At 42.2% G+C, this 26,932-nt stretch overlaps 1 protein-coding gene across 10 annotated transcripts in view; it reads right to left on the bottom strand.

The window, feature by feature from the left end:
* The window catches only part of LOC137658815 (broad-complex core protein isoforms 1/2/3/4/5-like), a 158,750-nt gene extending 136,272 nt beyond the window's left edge, over window positions 1-22,478 (bottom strand). For 3 of the 10 annotated variants that reach the window (XM_068393885.1, XM_068393886.1, XM_068393884.1), the window contains exons 1-4: window positions 22,244-22,469; window positions 19,991-20,198; window positions 19,352-19,567; window positions 18,425-19,190 (exon numbers count right to left, since the gene is read on the bottom strand). In XM_068393885.1, the coding sequence (XP_068249986.1) occupies window positions 18,425-19,190; window positions 19,352-19,567; window positions 19,991-20,185 (1,177 nt within the window). In that variant the 5' untranslated portion in view covers window positions 20,186-20,198; window positions 22,244-22,469. Of the gene's footprint in view, window positions 1-18,424; window positions 19,191-19,351; window positions 19,568-19,990; window positions 20,199-22,243 lie in introns of all 10 variants that reach the window. The other 7 variants (XM_068393877.1, XM_068393879.1, XM_068393880.1 and 4 more) reach the window with 6 other exon arrangements.
* Between the last annotated feature and the right edge of the window lie 4,454 nt (window positions 22,479-26,932).

The following is a 26,932-nucleotide window of genomic DNA, read 5'->3' as shown; positions in this document are numbered from 1 at the left end:
CGCCAGTGAACAGGAGCATCTCCGGAGGGTCGGCAGAAAAGGGCCTTCCCTTGAGGGTGTTCGTTCCGATTGCTACCATCCCAGGACTTCCTTCGTCTCTGGGGACACCAGGACTATCTAGCGCGGGGAGTCCTCTCAGTCTTTGCCAGACCCTGGCTCTCCTGGGTTGGCCCGACAGGAAGGGCCAGAGTATCTGTTTCAGGGTGTCCAGTTTCTCCGCGGAGGGGAAGGCCCTCACCATCCGGGAGTCTAGAACCAACCCTAGGTAGGTCATCCTGGTGGAGGAAATCAGTCGGGACTTCTCCAGGTTGATGATGATACTCAAGACGTTGTGGAACTGCAGGAGCTTCTCGTCTTGTTCCCTCAGTACTTCCTCTGGGACTGAAAGCAACAACCAGTCACCTAAGTAACGAATCTGGCGGACGTCCTGTTCGTACGCCCAGCCTGAAACTGTTGGGAAGACCTTCGTGAAGCCCTGAGGACTGTCGACAGTCTGAAGCATAGGGTTTTGAACTGCCCTGTTTTGGTACTCCAATTTACCCTTAGGAACCTCCTGTTGGAGGGATGAACAGGGACCTGGAAGTAGACGGCCTTGAGGCCTATGGACCTCAGCCATCCTCCTCCTTCAAGGTCGCTAGGACCGACTTCGGAGTGTCCGTCTTGAAGCTGGTGTTGTACACGAGTTGTTGAGGGATGAAAGGCCTCCAGGACTCTGTCGCCTTTTCCACCAGGAAGAGGCTGTTGTAGAACCCTGGACTCGGTTCTCGACTGGTCCTACTGCCCCTTTCGCCAGCATTGCCGAGCCTTCTTCCTGCAATACTGCTACTTTCCAGGGGTCTCTGGATGCCAACTACTCCGCCTGTTGCTCTGGAATCCGAGGTGGAGGTCCGCTAGGAGGGGAAGCTTGTACCCCTCCTTTAGTACTGCTACGGTCCCCGGATCTGCTCCGTGGTCCCGCCATGCTTACCAATATCGTTTGAGGTATCCCCCCACCTGAGGCGCCAGCAGGAGTAGGGGGCCTCCCCTCCTAACTCCTTCGAGAGCCGCGGCCTGAACGCCCTCTCCTGGAGTCTGAGTAGGAGGGTATGAAGGTTAACTGAGGAGTCGAAAGATTACGTGTGCCAACTTCTACATCCGACAGACGGACGGAGCCGAAGAGGCATTGGGCAAAGGTGCGGGGCTCCCTCTCCAGCGGCCACCGAGACAGGCACTGGAGAGGCAATAGCCCCGTTCGACCCGCTCGGGGAAAAAACCACTCTGCCTTCGTCACGGATGGAGCCGTCATGGGCCTACCCCCTCCCGGGGAAATCCGTGGTGGTTTAAGCACCCTGCCATGTCAGAGGCCTCTTCTGATGCTTGGATGGGGCTGGCCGGGGCAATGGCACGGCTGGCCCCATCACGGATAGAGCCGCCGGAACGGAGGTATCCGTCATGGGTGCGTCAGCGGCCACCTCCAATGCTTGGATGGGACGATGGAGCGGCTATGCTATCTCCATCACGGATGAAGCCACTGGGACGGGTGTACCCGTCATGAGTCTACCCCTTCCCGGGGAGACCTATGGGGTTTAACCCTGGAAAGGTATGATGGGTCGTTTGCGACCCCTACAGCATTTTCAAAACCTGTTTTTTCCCCATAAATCATCAGCTGTCTCGAATATGGAAGTGATCGACCTGCAAGGGGTGACTAGTCTACATGCCATTGTCTGCTTTAGGACTGATTTTCGTCTAACTTCCCTCCTTCCCCCTTTTTTTTACCCTTCAGGGATCGACCTCGACCCTGACATACCTTTATAGGGGTAAGTGATCAAACAGCAAAGTTATTACATAATTATAAATTGTCGAACAGTGTTGATACTTGTTTGGTTCTTTATAGTTGGAAAGTGTGGATGGATGGTGTGTCTACCACTTGCATGACATTGGTTTTGGCTTAGATGCCATATATTGCCATGAGGTCCATTTTTCCTCAAATGCTAATTTCTGATTTTTTTTTATTTTTTGCAAATTTGATTTTTTTCTATTTATTTTGAATTTATCTTCAATAATGGCCAGCAGGCAGTATTCCCTCGGCAGGGATGTCATCAACACACTTCTAATGGAGTTAAAAAGAGATGTTGATGATAATATGGAGTTTGCAACCCCATTCTTCATTTCAGGTGGTAGATTGGGCTGTAAGAGTTGTTGCGGTCTGCGGCCATTTTGTTGACATACCCGAAAGGTAAGTTGGCATATCTCTATATATTCTTGTTCTGTATATAATTTGTAATATTTTGGTATATTTTAATGCATAAATATCATATTTTATAGAAGATACAATGATTTTCATAAGAAATTTACATTGTGAACTAGGCCGTGAAAAAATTACCTTTAGATTTCGCCCCTGTTATAACAGTAAATTACATCTTAGTGCACATTTTATTATGTATTTCTGTTCTAGGATAATATGAGTTTATTCTATAAAAAAATTAGCCTCTTCCTATTTCATTTGGGTACCCAAAAAAAATTCATGAAATTTGGACAAATTTTTTTGGCCAAAAAAATTTACCCTTTTTTTCTCATTTCAGATCTTGACTTCTATGGGTCCAACTCATTTCCAGCAATTACACGCTGTTGCTTTGCCATCTAAGGTGTCCCTAAAGGGATTTATGTGTATATGTATATTTCTATTTTTTGTGAATATTTACGTCGTCTTTTTTTTTGTATACTTAAATTTTCAATATATTTCCAATAAATAGTTATTTTGTAGATGGGTATCATTTATATTTTCAATAATTTTTAGCATTCTTTGAAGTATTTTTAGCAAGTCAAACAATACAGATTGATGCATAACTAAATTTTTCCTGAATTTTTTTCGGAGTCGTTCACGACCGACTATACCCTTAAAGGGGTGTCCAAGTAGCATACCTATCCAGGGTTAACTACCCTGCCATGTCAGCGGCCTCCTCCGATGCTTAGATGGGGCTGGCCGGGACGATGGCACGGCTGGCTCCATCACTGATGGAGCCGCCAGGACGGAGGTAGCCGTCATGGGAGTGTCAAAGCTACCTCCAATGCTTGGATGGGGCTGACCAGGACGATGGCACGGCTGGCTCTATCACGGATGGAGCCATCATGGGTGTGTCAGTGGCCACCTCCAATGCTTGGATCATGGATCTACCCCCTCCCGGGAAATCCGTGGGGTGTGAGTACCCTGGCCTACCAGCGGTTGACCACGAATCCTGCATGGAGCAGTCGTGGTACCGGGTATGGAAGCCATGCTGCCGGGCCACGGGCTTCCCCGTGCTGGCTGGTTGGTTCCTCCGTTTAGGGCTGGCCATCAAAGGACTGGAGGCCGGGACAAGGCTGCCAGTCCGAAGAGGCGACTGTCTCCGCTGGGCGGAAGAAGTCGGAACCTTCGCGGGCTTATGCTTGTCGGAACGGGGGCCTCTGTCCTGGGTCCACAGCGCTCGTGCCGAGCTAGGTGGCCTTTGGAGGTCGGGACTCGACTGCCAGACCGAAGGGGCGACTCTCTCTGCTGGGCAGATGGAGCCGGACCCTTCGCGGACTTACGCCTGGCGACTGGCATCACCGTCAGAATGGGGGCCTCCGTCCTGGGTCCACTGCGCTCGTGCCGAGGTAGGTGGCCTTTGGAGGGCTTATGCCGGTCTGCCAGAGCCTGCTGTAGGGTTGTCGGGGTTCACGTCGAAGGGCGGGCATCCCCGTCGGAACGAACGAACCTTCTCTACCGTCCGCAGAACCTACGGTCTGATCCCGAGGGGCCGGGTCACCGGGCGCTTCGGTTCTTGAATACCAGGCACTCCCTTGCGGTGGTACTGGTCTTCCCCGCCGGAAGCCTCCGCACCAGGTTTGGGGGTCAGAACTGGCATCGCCGTGCCGGCGAGGACTACCGTTCGTGTATTCTCTCTGGGGGACGAGGACGCGGATCCCCGAGGGCTGACCCGACGGAGGGAACCGTTCCTTCAAGTCCGAGGGCCGAACCAGCTGTGCTGATTCGGCCAGGCTGCCCGTAAGGAAGCACGGTTCTCCCCGCTGGCGGGGTGAACCGGAAGCTTCACGGCCTTACGCCTGCCTGAAGAGGCTTTCTCGCATTTCTCCCTGCGAGGGTCATATCTGCGTCTGGAGGACAGCCTTCGTGGCGAGAAATCCCTGGACTGCCCATCCGGGGAAGGCTGCAATTCAGGCTTGGGAGGCTCCTTCTTGGCAACGTCCTCGGCTGCAGAAGTGACTGAAAAATAGGCCAAAGAGACTGGAGAAGCATTAGTGACATTTTTCCCCCACATAGAGTCATCAGAGGAGACGAGGCCTGCTTGCACCAGGACTCCGTCTCCCAACACACTCCCGAAAGTAGTTCTCGGTAAGTATGTTAGGAAAAATAAAAATTTTTGATTTGTTCCAACCCGAATACTTACCTCGAACTACTTTCTTAGGAGTTACCTTCCCCACAACGGACCTACCTCGTCTCCTACTCTGGGTAGGGGAGGGTAGCTCTGTCAGACGAGACGCCCGGCGAAGCAAGGGGGGAAGGGGGCGCTAGTCTTCTTAGGCGACCTCTTCGTCGTCTACTTCTTCTTGGTGCTATACCGCACCCACTCAAACTCTTGGGGAAGAGCAATGGGCACTTCCCCACAACTGACTTACCTCGTCCCCTACTCTGGGTAGGGGAAGATGGCTGTATAAAGAAGCTCCATTCGACGAGGCATCGGGAGAAGTAAGCGGCGATGAGAGGCTCATCTTCCTATGAGACCTCTTGGATGCATTCTTCCTCTTGGTGCCGAAGCGCACCCACTGCACTACATTCCAGGACTAGCACTCCGGACACGTGGCTGTAGGAGAACATAAGCTGCCCCTACACGACGAACACAGAGGATAAGGGGAGGAAGGATGATTTATTGTTAAATTGTTCTCTTCAGCTATTAATTGCTATTTCATTTCCTCACTGTTATTGAAGCCCTTGGCCTAAAGCATCTTGCTTTTCCAAAAAGGGCTGTAGCTAGGATAGTAATAATAATAATAATAAGTCCACGTGGGGACCTCGAAAGACACAAAAGGGGGGGTCGGGGACAAAGGGTCGCACTGGGTAAGAGAGAGCGCCGAGATGTTATCACGGCGCGACCAGAGAACTTACTGGAGATCGAGACCTGAGCAAGCATGCTCTCTGACCTGGGGGATAGCCTCAGGGCATGTTTCACCCACCTGAGGTTACCCCTCATAAAAACGGGACAAGGGGTCAACTACACAAAACTCTGGTCGGTTGGAAGGAGATCCCAGATACTCCTAAGAAAGTAGTTCGAGGTAAGTATTCGTGTTGGAACAAATTATATTTACATAATAAAATAAATTTTTTTAACATAATTACCCGCTGGTTATAAAAAGAATGGCTAAAGTCCTTGACGCTCCTCCGGCAGAACTATTCAAAACTCGCGGCTATCGCAGATATGCCAGGTGTATACTAGTGACCTGGTGGACTACAGGTAGAACTAATCCAACCTATTCAGATTTTCCTTACCCCTTGGTCTTTAGAGGGGAGGAGGGTGGGATTATAACTTACATAACCAGCGGGTAAGTTTGTTCAAAAATTTATTTTATTATGAAAATATCATTTTTAAACATAAAACTTACCCGCTGGTTATATAAGAATGGCTGATTGACACCCTTGGTGGTGGGTCAGAGACAGCAATTTGATTGGAAATTCACTTAACAGTTACACATAACCAATATAAGAGGTTCGTACCTGATAAGGAAGCAGATTTGCAATGGTTCTCTGCCTCATTCTGTCTGCTATCCTTAGAAGACCCAGCGGTCCACCCAGGGGGCTGAAGATCTCTAGGAGCTGTCAAACGGTGCCATAACCTATAACTTGACAGGACCTCAACTACTACCTTTGTTCCGGGCGCTCTCAAGGAACAACATGACCACCTGACCAAATCAACAGATTTCGGAAGACTGTCCACCAATCTCCACATACAACCATAAAAAACAAAGTTCCAAGAGAAAGAAAAGGGTACTAGGAATTAGGGGAATGTAATGGTAGACCCTTCACCTACTACTGCATTCGCAGCAACGAATGGACCCAAAGTATAGCAGTCCTCATAAAGAGTCTGAACATGTTTTAAGTAATGGGATGCTAATACAGACTTAGTTCTACAAAAAGTCGCATCCATTATGCTTTGCAGATTAAGATTTTGTTTAAAAGCTACCGAAGTAGCCACTGCTCTTACTTCGTGTGCCTTCACCTTGAGCAGTCTAAGATCTGCCTCATCACACTGTGAATGAGCTTCTCTAATTAAAAGCCTTATAAAAAAGGATAGAGCATTCTTCGACATAGGCTGCGAGGACTTCTTGACTGCACACCAGAGTGCCTCCGAGCTGCCTCTCAAGCTCTTTGTTCTGTCCAAATATACCCTTAAAGCTTTAACAGGACAGAGTACTTTTTCTATCTCATCGCCCACTATGTCATAGAGATTAGTAATTTCAAAAGACTTGGGCCATGGACGAGAAGGGAGTTCATTCTTGGCGAGAAAACCCTGCTGCAAGGAACATATCACTTTCCTGTTTCTGAATCCAATGATCTTGCTGAAAGCATGGAGCTCACTGACACTTTTAGCCATCGCCAAGCTCACTAAGAAAAGGGTCTTCAAAGTCATATCTTTAAAAGTGGCCGAATGCAGAGGTTCGAACCTATCACTCATAAGGAATCTAAGTACCAAATCCAAATTCCAAGCAGGTGATACCTGATGACATCTCTTAGAGGTTTCAAAAGACCTAAGTAGGTCTTGTAAATCTTTATTGTTGGAGAGATCCAGATTCCTATGTCTGAAAACAGTTGCCAGCATACTTCTGTATCCTTTAACCGTCGAGGCAGAGAAGTTACACTTATTCCTAAGATCTAAAAAGAAATCGGCAATCTGTGTTATAGAGGTATCGGACGAAGAAACCGAGTTAGCCCTACACCATTCTCTGAATACCTCCCATTTGGACTGATACACCCTGATAGTAGAGGCTCTCCTTGTAATAGCCTTGGCTGCCTCCTTCGAAAAACCTCTAGATCTTGCGAGTTTTTCGATAGTCTGAAGGCAGTCAGACGTAGAGCTCGGAGGTTTTGGTGATTTCTTGCCAAATGGGGCTGTCTGAGAAGATCTGCTCTTAACAGGAGGCTTCTCGACACGTCCACTATCCACTCCAGTACCTCCGTGAACCAAACCCTTGACGGCCAGAAAGGAGCAATTAGGGTCATCCTGGTCCCCTTGTGAGATACAAACTTTTGCACCACTTTGTATAGAATCTTGAAGGGTGGAAACACGTACACATCCATGTGTGTCCAATCTAACAGGAACGCGTCTATGTGAGCTGCCTCGAGATCCGGAACTGGAGAGCAATACGTTCCCAGTCTCTTTGTCTTGGAGGTTGCAAACAGATCTATGAGGGGACGACCACATAACCGCCACAGCTTCTTGCAAACCTCTAGATGTAGCGTCCATTCTGTGGACAGAACTTGGTCCCTCCTGCTGACCCTGTGCGCACTCACATTCTTGACTCCTTGAATGAACCGTGTCAATAAAAGAATCCTCCTTTCCTTTGCCCAAAGGAGAAGAGATCTCGCTAACTCGTACAGAGACTTCGAGTGGGTCCCCCCCCCCCCTGCTTTGATATATACGCTAGGCCCGTGGTGCTGTCCGCATTGACTTGAATCACCTTGTCTACGACCAGATCCTCGAATCCTTTGAGGGCTAAGTGCACCGCTAAGAGCTGCTCCTGATTGATATGAAGAGCCTCCTGTTCCTTTGACCAACGCCCTGAGGTCTCTCTTTTTCCCAATGTTGCTCCTCACCCCAAATTTGGGGCGTCTGAAAACAACACGAGGTCTGGGTTCCTCTGCTCCAACGAGAGGCCCTCGTTGAGTCTGTGAGCGTTGTTCCACCATCGAAGATGTGCTCTGATCGTACTCGTAACGGGAATACTCTCCCTGTCAAGACTGTTTCCCCTCTTCCAATGAGCATGGAGGTGAAATTGAAGGGGATGTAGGTGCAGTCTCCCCAGAGATACAAACTTCTCTAAAGACGAGAGGGTTCCCAGAAGACTCATCCATTCTCTTACTGAAGTGACTTTCTTCTCCATAAAGGCCTCCAGCCTTAGAAGTGCTGACTGAACTCTTGCAGGTGACGGAAAAGCCTGAAAATCCTGACTCCGAATCTCCAACCCCAAATAAGGGATCTTCTGGGATGGAGTCAGCTGTGACTTCTTTGGGCTCACTAGAAGTCCCAATTCTTTTGGCAAATCTAAAGTCAAGTGAAGATCCTTCAAACAGCGATTGACCGAGGGAGCTATTATTGGCCAATCGTCCAAGTACAGGGAAGCTCTGATGCCCCTCGAGTGCAGCATGCTCGCCACATTCATCATCGTGAAAATCTGAAGAGCTGTGCAAAGGCCGAAACATAGGGCTCGAAACTGGAAGACGTCCTTCCCGTATATGAACCTCGGGTAACATCTGCAGCTTGGATGTATCTGAACATGGAAGGTCCAATGATACCATCCAATCACCTTTCCTCACTGCTGCCAGCACAGTCTTCTGAGTCTCCATGGTGAATTTCGAGTTCTGGATGTAGCAGTTGAGTGCGCTTACATCCAGAACCGGTCTCCATTCCCCTGAACTCTTGGGAACTAAGAACAAGCGGTTGTAAAACCCTGGAGACTCCAAGTCCCGCACCCTCTCTATCGCTCTCTTTTCCAGCAGAAGCGACACCTGAAGCTGCATGGCTTGTCTCTTCGGTTCTCTCTTGTACTTGGGCGAAAGATCCACAGGACCTGTGGCTAAAGGAGGTTTTGCTAAGAACGGAATCTTGTATCCTTCCTCTAGAAGACGTACAGACCAAGGATCCGCTCCCTTCTTCTCCCAGGCCTGCCAGAAGTAGTTTAGCCTGGCTCCCACTGCTGCTTGAAGGGGAGAGCAGTCAGACTCTGCCTCGACTGGGCTTGGCTCCTCTTTTTCTTTGACTTCCTTGCCTCCGATTTGAAATTACTTCTGCCTGCAGATTTGCCTCGAAAGGGATGAGCAGAATGAGAATATGATGTCCCCTCCTTAGTTCTACGAGAAGAGAAGAACGTAGGCAAAACCTTACTGGCTGTTTTGGCAACCAAATCATGAGTAGCTTTCAGAGTCAAATTTGCAGCCACTTCCTTCTCTAAGTCCTGCGGAAAAAGAGCCGAGGACATGGGCGCAAAAAGCAACTCCGATCTCTGACATGGAGTGACCCCCAGAGAGAGGAAGGAACACAAAGCTGCTATCTTCTTAATAACTCCTGCAGTAAACAGAGCAGCCAGCTCGTTAGAACCATCCCTTGTCCATACAAGACATAAGCTGGATAAGATTACTCATGTCTGTGTCCTTCATTTCGGTTACTTTTCTGCTTAGGCTCCCAGTGACCTGTTAAGAAAATTAAATACTGTACCTCAAAAGCTCTGAACAATCCTTTCAAGAGATGGTCAAACTCCGACACTGACCACCACACTTTAGTCTTCTTCATGGCCAGGTGACGGGAAGAGTCCACCAGGCTTGAGAAGTCTCCCTGTGCAGACGCAGGAACTCCCAAACCCAAGACTCCCCCCGTCTCATACCAAATGCTCAACTTAGAAGCTAGCTTGGCTGGTGGAAAAGCGAAGCATGTCTTTCCAAGGGCTTTCCTTGAATCCATCCATGCTCCCATTAATTTCAAAGCTCTCTTAGAAGAGCGGGAAAGCACCATTTTTGTATAAAAGGATGTCTTTGCTGCTTTACCTAAGGTAAATTCAGAAGGGGGAGATCACGGAGCAACTGGTGTAAAATTGTCTGGAAATAATTCCGTGAAGACTAGCATTAGCATTTTGAGGTCCACCGAATGTTGAGGTAGTTTCTCCTCTTCTCCCTCCGAGATATCAACCAATTATTCCTCCTGAGAGAGAACCTCATCCGGATCTTCCTCCAACAAATCAGTGATTGGAGCTGTGCTTTGATCAAAACCTTGACCTTCCTGTGCAGGCGCATCAGTGGCGACATGCGCGCTTGCGTTGTTCCATATCCACATCCAATTGACAGCCACTCGCCTTGCGCTTGCTGTCACGATTGGTCTTACTATGGGAAGAATCTAGCTGGTGCTGACGCTGACGCTCCGCCGCGTCCTGGCGCACCGTGCTCACGCGATACTCGCGCTGACGCTCTGCGGTGTCCTGGCGTGCCGCGCTCACGCGATGCTCGCGCTGACGCTCCAACAATTCATGACTCGACTGGCGTAGATCATCACGTTGACACTTGGCGCCTGCCTGGCGCTGCCACTGACGCTCCGCGGCTTCATCAATTAACTTCTGAGCTTCGTCACGCTGCCGCCTATGTTCTGCTTGCTGCTGCCGCTGACGCTCCGCCTCGCGCCTGCTCCCATCCTGGCCCTTTGCGGTTCGCTCCGCTATTTGGTGAGCGTTGCCACGCTTGTACTGACGATCGGCTGTATGCGCTTTTAATATATGTTGTGAAACAGGGCTCTGACGAGACAAGTCTACTTCAACCTGCCGCTGAGCAGTGAAACTGGGAGACCGCCTGTGCGATATCACGTCAGCCCCAGAGACAACAGGCCACCTGTGCAACAACGGGTCTACCACGGAAGATTGACGCCCAGCCGCACTGCCAACAGCCAGTCGATAAGACTGCATCATCGACGAGAGCTGCTGTTTCATGTCCAACAACATAGACCACTTTGGATCACCTTGAGGCGATAATCGCGCAGCCTTTTCTACAGCAAATTCGCCCTCTTCATCGCTATCCAACCGTTCATCACTTTTGGGAGAAGGGTACCAGTCCGAAGGGAGAGGCGAAGCATGAACCGTCAGGCCCAAACCAGTTATTAACTCTGCATCAAAATCAATTACTTTATTTCTATTGGAACCCACATTCGAGCGCTTCGCAGGCGAACACTCGTCAAGGGACCGAGGACGCTCAGGTGTATCCCAATGGCTACAACCTGGCTGTTGCAGAGAGGAAACGAGCCGCTGTTCCACAGACTAAACTTTCCTCTTAATCGGTCTAGAGGCTTTATGCCACATATCGTCACGTGACCCCTCATCTGAAGACGGGGACAAAGCACTAACCTCACTTTTTCTATGGCGCGGGTGAGCGACCTGAGCTACGGCAGCAGGATCACTTGAAGGAACGTCTGCACGATTGATGAAGCCTCTCGTTCCCTTTCGCTGTTCGATATAACTTCTCCCCTGGGTGCAAGAGCTTGACAGAGGTCTTAGGCTAGGTGAACGACAGGATCACGCAGGCACACCCTCCACAACACTGAACACATTTATCGAACTTTTAACACTCGATTGATCACTAGTACAACCACCTTTAAGTAAATTAATTTCAGACATAATTTGCTTTTTGTCCGCCGCTAAAGATTCAATTCTCACACAGAGAGCTTGAATCGCGGACAACATATCCCTCATCGTAGTTTTTTTCGGCTCTTGATCTACCACTATGGGGTAAGGAATAGGATTAATGATATCAGACACAGGTAAATCCACAGAAAGGGAAGAACTACGTCTACTCCTATCTCTCTCTAATTTCTGAGTATAACGCTCATAAGCTACCCACTGATTTTCAGATAAAGAACATTCTTCACACCGATCCCCAAAAGCACACGATTTACCCCAACATTTAAAACAAATTGTGTTCGGATCAACAGAACCTTTAGGAAGGCGAGTCTGACAACCCTTACTACATTTCCTATATACAGGGGAAGGGTCATCCATATTGAAAGTGATGAAAGAGAATTAAACAATAACTAAGGTCAAAATAACAAATAACCCCAAAATAATAAAAATTTCAAGAAAAATTGAAAAGAAAATCACTAAAGCGAAAGCCAAAAACAAAAAGACATAATACATCACCAAATAAACCGTTCAATTGAATGTAAATAGCAAGTGAATTTTCAACGTTCTGGCCAGTAAGGCCGGCAGACAAAATCTGAATAGGTTGGATTAGTTCTACATGTAGTCCACCAGGGCGCTAGTGTATACCTGGCATATATGCGATATGCCGCGGGTTTTGAATAGTTCTGCCTGAGCGTCAGGGACTTTATCCATTCTTATATAACCAGCGGGTAAGTTTTATGTTTAAAACTATCAATTCCAAGGTGTCATTTGGCAGAAAAACTATCAATTCCAAGGTGTCATTTGGCAGAAAAAACTATCCCACTTCAAGGTGTCATTTGGTAGAAAAATTATCAATTACAAGGTGTCACGTGGCAGAAAAAGTATCCCACTTCAAGGTGTCATTAGGCAGAAAAAACCCATCCCAATTCAAAGTATCATTTAGCAGAAAAACTATCCCACTTCAAGGTGTAATTTGGCAGAAAAATTATTCGACTTCAAGGTGTCATTTGGCGGAAACAAACCATCCTAATTCAAAGTGTCCTTTGGCAGAAAAAAAATCCCACTTCAAGGTGTCATTTGGCAGAAAAACTATCCCACTTCAAGGTGTCATTTGGCAGAAAAACTATCCCACTATAAGGTGTGATTTGGCAGAAAAACTATCCCACTATAAGGTGTGATTTGGCAGAAAAACTATCCCACTTCAAGTGTCATTTGGCAGAAAACCTATCCCACTTCAAGGTGTCATTTGGCAGAAAAACTATCCCGCTATAAGGTGTGATTTGGCAGAAAAACTATCCCACTACAAAGTGTAATTTAGCAGAAAAACTATCCCACTTCAAGGTGTCACTTGGCAAAAAAACTATCCCACTACAAGGTGTCATTTGGTAGAAAAACTATCCCATTTATAGTATTATTTTACAGAAAACTATCCAACTTCAAGGTGTCATTTGGCAGAAAAACTATCCCACTACAAGGTGTCAATTGGTAGAAAAACTATCCCATTTATAGTATTATTTTACAGAAAAACTATCCAACTTCAAGGTGTCATTTGGCAGAAAAACTATCCCACTACAAGGTGTCAATTGGTAGAAAACCTATCCCACTTCAAGGTGTCATTTGGCAGAAAACCTATCCCACTTCAAGGTGTCACTTGGCAGAAAAACTATCCCACTACAAGGTGTCATTTGGTAGAAAAACTATCCCATTTATAGTATTATTTTAAAGAAAAACTATCCAACTTCAAGGTGTCATTTGGCAGAAAAACTATCCCACTACAAGGTGTCAATTGGTAGAAAACCTATCCCACTTCAAGGTGTCATTTGGCAAAAAACCTATCCCACTTCAAGGTGTCATTTGGCAGAAAAACTATCCCACTTCAAGGTGTCATTTGACAGAAAAACTATCCAACTTGAAGGTGTCACATGGCATAAAATCTATCCCACCACAAGGTGTCATTAGGCAGAAAAACTATCCAACTTCAAGGTGTCACTTGGCACAAAAAAACTATCCCACTTCAAGGTGTCACTTGGCAGAAAAACTATCCCACTACAAGGTGTCATTTGGCAGAAAAACTATCCCACTACAAGGTGTAATTTGGCAGAAAAAACTATCCAACTTCAAGGTGTCACTTGGCAGAAAAACTATCCCACTTCAAGGTGTCATTTGGTAGAAAAACTATCCCATTTCTAGTATTATTTTACAGAAAAACTATCCAACTTCAAGGTGTCACTTGGCAGAAAAACCATCCCACTATATGGTGTCATTTGGCAGAAAAACTATCCAACTTCAAGGTGTCACTTGGCAGAAAAAACTATCCCACTACAAGGTGTCACTTGGCAGAAAAAACTATCCCACTACAAGGTGTCATCTGGCAGAAAAACTATCAAACTTCAAGGTGTCATCTGGCAGGAAAACTATCAAACTTCAAGGTGTCACTTGGCAGAAAACTATCCCACTACAAGGTGTCATTTGGCAAAAAAACTATCCCACTTCAAGGTGTCACTTGGCAGAAAAACTATCCCACTTCAAGGTATTATTTGACAGAAAAACTATCCCACTTCAAGGTGTCATTAGGCAGAAAAACTATCCCACTACAAGGTGTCATTTGGCAGAAAAACTATCCCACTACAAGGTGTCACTTGGCAGAAAAACTATCCCACTTCAAGGTGTCATTTGGCAGAAAAACTATACCACTTCAAGGTATTATTTGACAGAAAACCTATCCCACTTCAAGGTGTCTTTAGGCAGAAAAACTATCCCACTACAAGGTGTCATTTGGCAGAAAACTATCCCACTTCAAGGTATTATTTGACAGAAAACCTACCCCACTTCAAGGTGTCATTTGGCAGAATAACTATCCAACTTCAAGGTGTCATTTGGCAGAAAAACTATCCCACTTTAAGGTGTCATTTGGCAGAAAAACTATCCCACTTCAAGGTATTATTTGGCAGAAAACTATCCCACTTCAAGGTGTCACATGGCAGAAAAACTATCCCACTTCAAGGTGTCATTAGGCAGAAAAACTATCCAACTTAAAGGTGTCATTTGGCAGAAAATCTATCCCGCTTCAAGGTGTCATTTGGCAGAAAAACTATCCCGCTTCAAGGTGTCATTTGGCAGAAAAACTATACCAATTCCAAGGTGTCATGAGGCAAAAATTCCAAGGTGTCATGAGGCAAAAATTCCAAGGTGTCATGAGGCAAAAAACTATCATAATTCCAAGGTGTCATTTGGCAGAAAACCCCATCCCAATTCAGTGTGTCTTTTTGCAGAAAAAATATCTCAATAACAAGGTGTCATTTGGCAGAAAAAAAACATCCCAATTCAGTGTCAATTGACAGAAAAACTATCACAATTCCTAGACGCCATTGGACAGAAAAACTATCGCACTTCTAAGGTGTCATTTAGCAGAAAAACTATTGCACTTCCAATGTATCATTTGGCAGAAAAACTATCCCACTTCCAAAGTGTCATTTGGCAGAAAAGCTGTCCCATTTCCAATGTGTCACTTGGCAGAAAAACTATTCAAGTTAAAGGTATCATTTGGCAGAAAAACTATCCCACTCCCAGGTGTCAATTGGCAGAAAAACTATCCCACTTCCAAGGTGTCACTTGGCAGAAAAACTATCCCAATTCCAATGTGTCACTTGGCAGAAAAACTATACCAATTCTAATGTGTCACTTGGCAGAAAAACTATCCAAATTCCAAGGTGTCATTTGGCAGAAAAACTATCCCAATTATAATGTGTCACTTGGCAGAAAAACTATCCCAATTCCAAAGTATCACTTGGCAGATATACTATCCCAATTCCGTGTCACTTGGCAGAAAAACTATCCCAATTCCGTGTCACTTGGCAGAAAAACTATCCCAATTCCAAGGTGTCATTTGGCAGAAAAACTATTCCATTTCCAATGTGTCACTTGGCAGAAAAACTATCCCAATCATAATGTGTCACTTGGCAGAAAAACTATCCCAATTACAAAGTCACTTGGCAGAAAAAATATCGCAATTCCGTGTCACTTGGCAGAAAAACTATCCCACTTCCAATGTGTCACTCGGCAGAAAAACTATACCAATTCCAAAGTGTCACTTGGCAGAAAAACTATCCCAATTCCAATGTGTCACTTGGCAGAAAAACTATCCCAATTCCAAGGTGTCATTTGGCAGAAAAACTATACCAATTCCAAAGCGTCACTCGGCAGAAAAACTATCCCAATTCCAAGGTGTCATTTGGCAGAAAAAATATCCCAATTCCAAAGTGTCACTTGACAAAAAAACTATACCAATTACAATGTGTCACCTGGCAGAAAAACTATCCCAATTCCAAGGTGTCATTTGGCAGAAAAACTATACCAATTCCAAAGTGTCACTTGGCAGAAAATTATCCCAATTCCAAGGTGTCATTTGGCAGAAAAACTATACCAATTCCAATGTGTTAATTGGCAGAAAAACTATCCAACTTAAAGGTATCATTTGGCAGAAAAACTATCCCAATTTCAAGGTGTCATTTGGCAGAAAAACTATCACAATTCTGATGTGTCATTTGGAAGAAAAATTATCCTAATTCCAAGGCGTCATTTGGCAGAAAAAACTATCCCAATTTCAAAGTGTCATTTGGCAGAAAAACTATCCCGCTTTAAGGCGTCATTTGGCAGAAAACCTATCCCACTTCAAGATGTCACTTGGGAGAAAAATTATCCCACTTCAAGGTATCATTTGGCAGAAAACTATCCCACTTAAAGGTATCATTTGGCAGAAAAACTATCCCTCTTAAAGTTATCATTTGGCAGAAAACTATCCCACTACCAAGGTTTCATTTGGCAGAAAAACTATGCCACTGCAAGGTGTCATTTGGCAGAAAAACTATCCCACTTCAAGGTGTCATTTGGCAGAAAACCTTCCACTTGGGCTGCTGTCATTTGGCAGAAAACCTTCCACTTGGGCTGCTGTCATTTGGCAGAAAACCTTCCACTAGGGCTGCTGTCATTTGGCAGATATGCTCTTCCACTTGGGTAGCTGTCATTCGGAGAAAAAAACTTTCACACAGTATTGTTATTTGGCAGTAATGCTTACAGACTTGGAGTAGCTGTCATTTAGCTCAAAAATTAAATCTAGACACAAGAGCCGGCAATAAATCTCTATACCAGGTCATTAACAGCTAAAAAGTACAGAAATAATCCCTAACCCATATAAATCAGATTATCAATGTGCTGCTCTTCCTATAAATGATGAACTTCTCTTCTCTGGGTTCAGAAGAATCTATTTTAATCTTTCATTAGAATCTGGACTTCAAATTTACATATTTCAGGCTTTGACAGTATCATAAGAGCTACAAAACATAGGAAACTTTTCTAAAATCATCCTTCTATGATTTGACATTTGTAACAGCTTTTTTCTATATACGATTTGACATTACTGCTTTTTTCTATATACAATTTGACATTTATAACTGCTTTTTTCTTCAATTGCCGAGTCTTTTTTACTTTCCTTCGCCCGAAATACTTTTACTAAGAGACAGCCTTTTGTAATAAACTGCAGAATAGTTTGTTTTCATATCCTTATCTCTGCTACCTCTCAACCTAATGGATTGAATTGGACTAATCTATAAAATTCAGTCCAGAGTCCAGGCAATAGGACCAATGAGGTCATTCAGAAAAACAGCTAAGTTATATATCTCCATGTACTCAAGAACTTTACTCACATAAAATCAACCATACTGGTAACCATGAGCAAATCTAAAATGAACGATTTTTCATTCTGGCGCTGTCACAGGACTACGAGAACTTGTAGCCATGTCTTGGTTGTCAATCTGTTGCAGCTGTCAGCGGAGGCTCAAGAGGTCCATGCTCTTTTTTTATTTGGAGCTTACCATCATCTTCCATGCTAATCACATTTGCCTCAGTGAGAAAATGTACACCACCACCTCTTCCCTTCTTTCCAACAAGGCTTGGTTTACCAGGGCGCATGTCTTTGCATCAGAAGATTGGTCTTTGATCTTTTCCATCTTCAAGACAAACCCATTAACCAATGTGTAAATACATTCCTCCCATCCCTGAACTCAGGCACTTAACCTGTGCATATGAAACACAAGATAAATGACATTCGGAAGGTCACCGAATCTTGAATGACACACACACACTGGTCCGACTGGGGATTTCTTGTCCATGGTAATCTGGCAATATACAATTAAAGGGTTTGTTTTACAGAAAATTGTTCCTCCTAACCCTTCTAATTTGCCCAAATATTTGAACTCCTTGTGTCAATAAATACACTGGTCCAAAAATAAACAAGACAGATGACACACATGCAGTATTCTATCACACACTGCTAACTATGCTTAATAAAACTATCTAATTTCTAAATTTCTATTCAAAATAATTTTTGGGAGACACCCCCTTTGGGTAAAATTATTGTTGTAATATCAACAATCAAGATTTGTTCCACAAAATCCTCCAACTTCCTGAAGAGCTGGCACTATTGACATTCTTATTAACATTCGTTAACCTTCAAAGCACCTGAGCTTTAAAGCACTGTCCCTTCCTGAGCTTTACTGAAACCGTTACCTTAAACCATGAGCAGCTAAACTGCATTGTATCCATAACAGTCACTCTACTCTATACTTTCCACACAAATAACAAATAAATGTCAAAATCAGCTCTTTTCCCCTTCCCTCAAACTATACTGTACAACCAAATAATGTAGCTGAATGACGAACCCATTAATACATCATAAATTACCTTCTGATTCAACTCTATATCATAAACTGAACCAGGGAGAGAGATTACAATATTTCAACTGGCTTGTGTCACAGTTCCAGTCTTCCAAGGATGTGACTCAATGGATTTATTTATCAATAAGATGTGAAAACTGAATGAAGATCAAGTTTAAAAATATGGAAAATGGGTAACTACTGTAGTTCAAAAGAAACAAAATAACCCACAGAGCCATTTTCAATCGGCCGTGCACGGTGAACGAAAGCCAACAGACCAAACGCACAAAAATAAAATCATGATGAAGAACAAAAAGATGACATTCATTTACCTGCAGCTTCCCTTGGTAGAAGTCCCATGAGTGGCGGTCTGATCACCATGGGTGGTGGGCTTGCCAGAGCCTCCTTCTCCCCAGTTCCATCGCCCAGTTCTCCCACTTCCCCCAGATTAGTGTCATCACTGTGTGAATCCTCTTTAACAATGTGAGAGTGTAGCAGCACCGGCGAAGGCCGGCTGCTTGAACTGCTCGTGGGGGGCGGTGGCAAAGACTGGGACGCTTCACAGCTTCCTGAGTAGCCCTGGATGCGTTGTCTGAGGATGGAACCTTCTGTCACCAAATTTACTGCCTGGTCGGGCATGTGACTGTCCTCTTCTACCCCTCCCCCCTCCCCCTCATCTTCTTGCTTCACCTTTGGCACATCTGCAACAGGTATGGTCGCAGGTAACAGAGGGGGCGGGGCTAACTGTTGCGGTGATGCCTGTTGAGTGCTTCGTGGAGTGTTGTCCCCACGCGGATTGGTATGGTTAAGTGGTTTCGTGAGGGCAGCCGCTAAAGTAGAGCCCTCTAAGTGGGGACTTAACTCTAAACGGGATGGGGGTATATCTGAGCGGGGTGGGGTAGAAGGTGCTGCGGTGGAAAGTGTTAAATTGTGGGTTGGACTGCTTGTGGGTCGGCGTTTCTTGGGTGGTGGAGATATATGGGACGGCTGTTGCAAAATGTGAGTTGTTGGAGAGGGTGTCGATCTTCTGCGCGGTGAGGACGGACCCTGCACAGCAATGGCACCTAAGCTGCTTACAACTTTGTTCACCAATCCTCCCTAAATTTGGAAAGGGATACAATAAAATGTTATGATTTTGAAAAAATATATGCTACAGTTTGTACCATTCTCATTGGTTATAAATGCAGACATTGTTTTCACCATTTCACAAACTGAACCCAATAATTAGATCTAAAAAGCCGAGAAGCCACAATACTCACCGAATCTCTGTGCAGCTGATGAGTACCTATATGAGGATGGTGTTGGTTTTGTTCAGTCAGTCCCTTTATGTGTAGCATCTCAGCTGTGCGTAAAAAGGTCGAGAGTCTGTCTTGAGACACGTAAACTTCTCCTTGGTACACAAAGCTGAGAAGCGCCGACATGTCCACATACGCCACATCTCGCAATATTATTATTGGGTGCTGGCATGGATTTTGCTGTAAAAACAAAGATTAAAATGAGGAGAAACCATGTATAATTTAACTTAATATTTATCATTCCCTTTCAGGGTGAATTTAAGATTACAGTACTGTACTTCACTTTGTAATTTATCAAAATATACAAACTAAAATCCTATTGTACTTTTAGCAAAAACCCCAACTGGTTCTGTTCTAGTTTACAAAATTATTCCAAATGAAATAAATGCTTTTTTATATAATCAAGACTTAGTCGAGTGTAACTTAGGATTTTTGAGTTATCATCCAGGATTCTACAGTACTTGCTCTGACTTGATTATAGTACAGTAAGTATTCTTCGAGCAAGTCACTTGGAAAAATATCAAAATAGGGAGAGCCTACAACCCCAAGTCTCTTAATATATGCGATAATCAATAATAAGAACAATTTGACTCTCAACATTACCTTGAGCAAGTTTCTGAAGTAAGGGGAGCAGGCAGATAGTACCACCTTGTGGGCCTTCAGACTGCGTCCCTCACAAGCCAGCGTCACGTCCACAAAGTCCTCATGGTCTCTTAAGTGCTCAAACGATGTGGCGATGTTGCTGTGAAAATTGTTCCACCGCAGGCAAAAGTGTTGGTCACTACCCATGGCGATCATGTGCTGCTTACTACTACACCAAAAAGGGAGAGAGAGAAAGGGGAACTATTACCAAAAAGAAATATTCAAATGATACATCTGGTTTTAAATTTTAGCAAAATTGCCACGGATGAAAATCATACAAGATACTAGAAATCATTCATTCAGAATCATGGAATAACCTTGACAAATCAAAACCCATCTACAAAACTTTTATGGTACTGTAATGCATTAGAATTACTATAGGAAGAAGGTGCTTGAAAGAGTTTAGTCATTTCAAAAGCAAGTCATTGTAAATCTTAAAACTATGACTTCAAAGATACCAGCTAAATCATCATACTTTCATATCATTATATATTTTGTAACCATATAAATGACAACCATTACTCATCATTTAGAATCCCAACAGCTCAATCTGCCTAGAGCACAGTATGCCTAAATTTACTACAGAAAAAAATTTGCCTTGGTTTCCAATTATCACCAATAACTGGAATGTGATTTAAGGTAATAACTAGGTCTAACATGGGATGCCTTTTAGATCTATTATAAGAAGAATAAAATTTCCAAGATGAATTCATATGCATATAAAATATGCAACAAACTGTTCCTATGGGGGTACCCATTTATAACAACTGCAATGTGAACTAGAACAAATACAGACAAATTACTGTAGTTCAGGTATTTTACACTGTAAGCCATTATGTTTTGAAACAGGTCAGGATTTGCAAATGTCAAGGTTATGCTCACTTTTTTATGGTCGATATTATCCTCTAAGTTCTTGAAGATGAAAATAAATACACTTGGAATTCTAAGCTGACTAACTTTTAATCATGTTACATATGCTGAGTCACAGGGTTAAAGCAATAGAAAGTTCTTGTGCCATGGATGATCTTATATAAAAAAATAAAACAAAACCAATGGTCATCAAATGCATATTTATCACTGAACTAATCTGAGCTTAACGTTCAACATCTTTGGAGAAGTTTCCCATTTTATTAGCCTAAATGGATCTTGGAATTTAATGAAAATTAGTAATTTAATTTGAAAATCCTAACCTTGAAACTCAATTTCATCAGTTATACTTACGCACAAAAAGCTTGGATAAAATTAATGAAATCAATGCACAGGACAATTAAATCCCCTTCAACTTATCCAATTGCTCCCCTACATCCTGTAACCTTTCGACAGAAATGACGGCCACTTTCTCCGCATGCAATTACTCTGCTCTGATCTGGGACGACCAGAGAAACAACGAGAGGTTTTACTTGGGAGACCTGCTTATTAATGGACTGACCTTCAAGGCCACCTATAACTGTCCTCATTTCTAGAGACATACGACTGTCACGGCGCAATAAAGTCTTACACCGGCATGTTGGAAGACCCAAACATCCATTATAAATGGTGACATTGACCTTTCAATGAGAGGACTACAATTACTCAAATATGTCTATTCACCTTCTACCTCATACAGGATAAAAGTGGGGGGAGAAGAATTTTAAGGATAAAAAAAAAAAAAATGCTTCAGCTGGAACGTAGAAACAAAAATCAATATGAGGCTGTCGAGATGCGTCATGCCATCAGATACATTCCTCTTGTGGTCTCTACGTCTTAATTTTTTAAAGTCTATTTCCTATTTGAAAGGAACAACACCTCGTAGTAATGGGGGACTTTGAGGAGGGAGAAGTCTAATTGGTAAGGGACCTCTAGTAGTGGTATCACTCACCCCAGTTTTAATACCAACACCCTTTAGGGGTGAGCGAGCTGGGTATAATCCTGGCATTCCATGCAACATTTTTCTCTGGTATATTTAGCAGCATTTATACCTTTGAAATGGTGCTTTAAGGAGCATTTCACGGAGCGACACAGGTTGAGCCCAGAAATAGATTTTTCCTTCGTCAAAATCCCTTGTATAAGCAAAATCCGAAAAAAAAAAAAAATCTATTAAAGGGGAAAAACTTTGTAACAAGGTTCTCTTCCGGGATCACGAATCTCTCCTCTCCCGACAGCGTCATCACAAAATGACAAAGAAAAAAAAAATGGTAAAAGAAGCAACGTTAAATTACTCTAAACAAACAATACCTCTCATCCAGCAGGAACTGCTTACTTCTTCAAGACAGGTGAAAGATTCAAACAGGTTACGGATCCAATGTGTTACATGACTAGCGTTCACGGACAACAGATACACTATGATACGAAAGAAGTGGCCTCAGGGTCACGGGTGTGAGGCGAGGCTTCCATACAGTGACGTTCAATAGCTTATCATTTCGTGTGGCATAACTCCTGCATACATATTGCCTGCCTGGCGTAAACAACACGTATCCCCCATTGATAAACTTCCCCCCCTTATCAATGGCCCTGAAATCCTCGTATCATAAACTAACACGAAGAACATGTCGCAAATACTCTTCGAGACTATAGCGTAGCAGGAGGGACGACGTAATTGAGCATAAATGGTGTCAATGATTTACTGAGAAATTATGAAATTTATGCTTATTACTTTAGAATTGAATTTACCTTTCATGAACAGTATTCATATTAAAATTTAATCAGAGGAACACTGAAAACACCTGAAAGAAATTCAAATTTGAGGAACAAAACTGAACATTTATTCCTATTACAGAGAGAGAGAGAGAGAGAGAGAGAGAGAGAGAGAGAGAGAGAGAGAGAGAGAGAGAGAGAGAGAGAGAGAGAGACTGAAAATACCTGAAAGAAATTCAAATTTGAGGGACAAAACTGTGCTACATTTATCTTATTCCTATTACAATGAGAGAGAGAGAGAGAGAGAGAGAGAGAGAGAGAGAGAGAGAGAGAGAGAGAGAGAGAGAGAGAGAGAGAGAGAGAGAGAGAGAGAGAGAGAGAGAGAGAGAGAGAGAGAGAGAGAGAGAGAGAGAGAGAAAGAGAAAGACAATCAAAATAGGGCGGTTAAGTGGTTTCAGTAAGATAAAGGAAGGCCTTGCCAGGTAAGCTGATAAATGACACTCAGAACTCGAGATTAAAAATTAGGAGCTAAGAAATCAATACCTTTTCCCACACTAGACATCAATTGTCCTACTAAATTATGGGTATCAGAACATTGTAAGTTCTTGCACCATATTTTATGAAGCTACATTTTCTATGATTGAATAAATTTTAGAGTATTTAGTAAACCAGAAATCAATGCTGCGTTTCATTAAAAAACTAACTATAAGGTAACAGTTTTTTTTTCAGAATAGACTGTAAAGTGAGTTTTTTTTTTCAGAATAGACTGTAAACTAACATATTTTTTTTTCAGACTGGACTGTAAAATAAAAAAAATATCAGATTGAACTGTAAAATAACATTTTTTTTCAGATTGGACTGAAAAATAAAAAAAATTTTCAGATTGGACTGAAAAATAAAATTTTTGGGGGGATTAAACTGCAACCCAAAGTTTTTTATCCGGATTAGACTGTAAACTAAAGTTTTTTGGATTACATTGTAAACTAAAGTTTTTTGGATTACATTGTAAACTAAAGTTTTTTGGATTACATTGTAAACTAAAGTTTTTTGGATTACATTGTAAACTAAAGTTTTTTGGATTACATTGTAAACTAAAGTTTTTTTGGATTACATTGTAAACTAAAGTTTTTTTGGATTACATTGTAAACTAAAGTTTTTTGGATTACATTGTAAACTAAAGTTTTTTGGATTACATTGTAAACTAAAGTTTTTTGGATTACATTGTAAACTAAAGTTTTTTGGATTACATTGTAAACTAAAGTTTTTTGGATTACATTGTAAACTAAAGTTTTTTTGGATTACATTGTAAACTAAAGTTTTTTGGATTACATTGTAAACTAAAGTTTTTTGGATTACATTGTAAACTAAAGTTTTTTGGATTACATTGTAAACTAAAGTTTTTTGGATTACATTGTAAACTAAAGTTTTTTGGATTACATTGTAAACTAAAGTTTTTTTGGATTACATTGTAAACTAAAGTTTTTTGGATTACATTGTAAACTAAAGTTTTTTGGATTACATTGTAAACTAAAGTTTTTTGGATTACATTGTAAACTAAAGTTTTTTGGATTACATTGTAAACTAAAGTTTTTTGGATTACATTGTAAACTAAAGTTTTTTGGATTACATTGTAAACTAAAGTTTTTTTGGATTACATTGTAAACTAAAGTTTTTTGGATTACATTGTAAACTAAAGTTTTTTGGATTACATTGTAAACTAAAGTTTTTTGGATTACATTGTAAACTAAAGTTTTTTGGATTACATTGTAAACTAAAGTTTTTTGGATTACATTGTAAACTAAAGTTTTTTCCGGATTAAACTGTAAACTAAAGTTTTTTCCGGATTAAACTGTAAACTAAAGTTTTTTCCGGATTAAACTGTAAACTAAAGTTTTTTCCGGATTAAACTGTAAACTAAAGTTTTTTCAGATTAGACAGTAAACTAAATTTTTTTTGGATTAGACAGTAAACTAAAATTTTTTTGGATTAGACAGTAAACTATTTTTTTCCAATTAGCCTGCTAACTATACTCATGAGAGCCAAGAGTTACATCAGATAAATCAAGGTAAGGTACGTATAATCATAAAAGTAACCTATATATACTGTATACTATTCATTGTGATTTACCAAATGAGACCCTCCAATATTTCACATATTCAAGAGGACAACAGCTTGAGAAAACAAATTTGAAAGCCCAAGTTAAACACTGATCTTGTATTACTAATAAAAAGTAATACATGCTCGCATTAACAACTTTATTCAAAAACATCTTGGACGACCTTGCCAGATAAGATAAGATAGGGAGTAAAACTCCTGAAAACACAGACTCAAACAGTACAATGAATGACCCATGACTGATAGCTCAATGTCGCAGCTGTGGGCCAGGGGTACCTTGGCTGGTTTAGTTGGATCTAAATCTTTTTTTTTTTTTTGGTTTGTTCGATCATCTTCGTTGCAGGGTTCATTAACGAAATAAAAAATATAAAATATAAAAAAAGGAAAAAAAAGTTATCGTACAGTTTGATAAGATCGTTTAATTGGACATGATAAAGATGCACAACTTTCTCAGACATACAACAGCGTATTTATCGTAACCAGATGCAAGCTCTGCTTGTTATTTATCAGATACGAGTTTCTCAATCACATGCACACCCAGAATTGTCCCCGAGCTGGACGTTCATATTAATAGCTAAATGTAGGCATTATCATCCCTATCGATACTTTTGTACCATCGTACTAGATTCATTACTAAGTATATTGATAATATAAATTATTTAAACAGCATTAAGGTAAGACTATGTTAAGATCTATGATAGGCCACACAGCAATTTAGACAACCTACCTTGAATACATGAAATGAATACAAAGTATCAAGGATGTCCTGAGACACTTCACTTGCTTTCCTACAATTATGGTATTAGAGAATTATCCTTGTTCCGAAGACCTTTCCGGAAAAACTAATTATTTATTACGGTACCACCAGTCTATTCCAGTAATACATAATCGGACAAATACAATTCCCACATTGCTTACTCATCATTACTTAACCCTTTTACCCCCGGGGTATTTGGAAATTTCCAACCCTTCCAATAACTGGAATGTGATTTAAGGTAATAACTAGGTCTAACATGGGATGCCTTTTAGATCTATTATAAGAAGAATAAAATTTCCAAGATGAATTCATATGCATATAAAATATGCAACAAACTCTGTTCCTATGGGGGTACCCATTTATAACAACTGCAAAAATGTGAACTAGAACAAAACTAGAACAAATACAGACATAAATTACTGTAGTTCAGGTATTTTACACTGTAAGCCATTATGTTTTGAAACAGGTCAAGATTTGCAAATGTCAAGGTTATGCTCACTTTTTTATGGTCGATATTATCCTCTCTCTAAGTTCTAGAAGATGAAAATAAATACACTTGGAATTCTAATCTGACTAACTTGTAATCATGTTACATATGCTGAGTCACAGGGTTAAAGCAATAGAAAATTCTTGTGCCATGGATGATCTTATATAAAAAAAATAAAACAAAACCAATGGTCATCAAATGCATGTTTATCACTGAACTAATCTGAGCTTAATGTTTAACATCTCTGGAGAAGTTTCCCATTTTATTAGCCTAAATGGATCTTGGAATTTAATAAAAATCAGTATTTTAATTTGAAAATCCTAACCTTGAAACCCAATTTCATCAGTTATACTTACGCACAAAAAGCTTGGATAAAATTAATGAAATCAATGCACAGGACAATTAAATCCCCTTCAACTTATCCAATTGCTCCCCTACATCCTGTAACCTTTCGACAGAAATGACGGCCACTTTCTCTGCATGCAATTACTCTGCTCTGATCTGGGACGACCAGAGAAACGACGAGACGTTTTACTTGGGAGACCTGCTTATTAATGGACAGACCTTCAAGGCCACCTATAACTGTCCTCATTTCTAGAGACATACGACTGTTACGGCGCAATAAAGTCTTACACCGGCATGTTGGAAGACCCAAACATCCATTATAAATGGTGACATTGACCTTTCAATGAGAGGACTACAATTACTCAAATATGTCAGTTCATCTTCTACCTCATACAGGATAAAAGTGGGGGGAGAAGAATTTTAAGGATACAAAAAAAATGCTTCAGCTGGAACGTAGAAACAAAAATCAATATGAGGCTGTCGAGATGCGTCATGCCATCAGATACATTCCTCTTGTGGGCTCTACGTCTTAATTTTTTAAAGTCTATTTCCTATTTGAAAGGAACAACACCTTGTAGTAATGGGG

This window comes from Palaemon carinicauda, chromosome 19, assembly GCF_036898095.1.
Source record: "Palaemon carinicauda isolate YSFRI2023 chromosome 19, ASM3689809v2, whole genome shotgun sequence".
Lineage (NCBI taxonomy): Eukaryota > Metazoa > Arthropoda > Malacostraca > Decapoda > Palaemonidae > Palaemon > Palaemon carinicauda.
The sequence above is the reverse complement of the archived record's forward strand: the minus strand, read 5'-3'. Positions and strand labels throughout refer to the sequence as shown.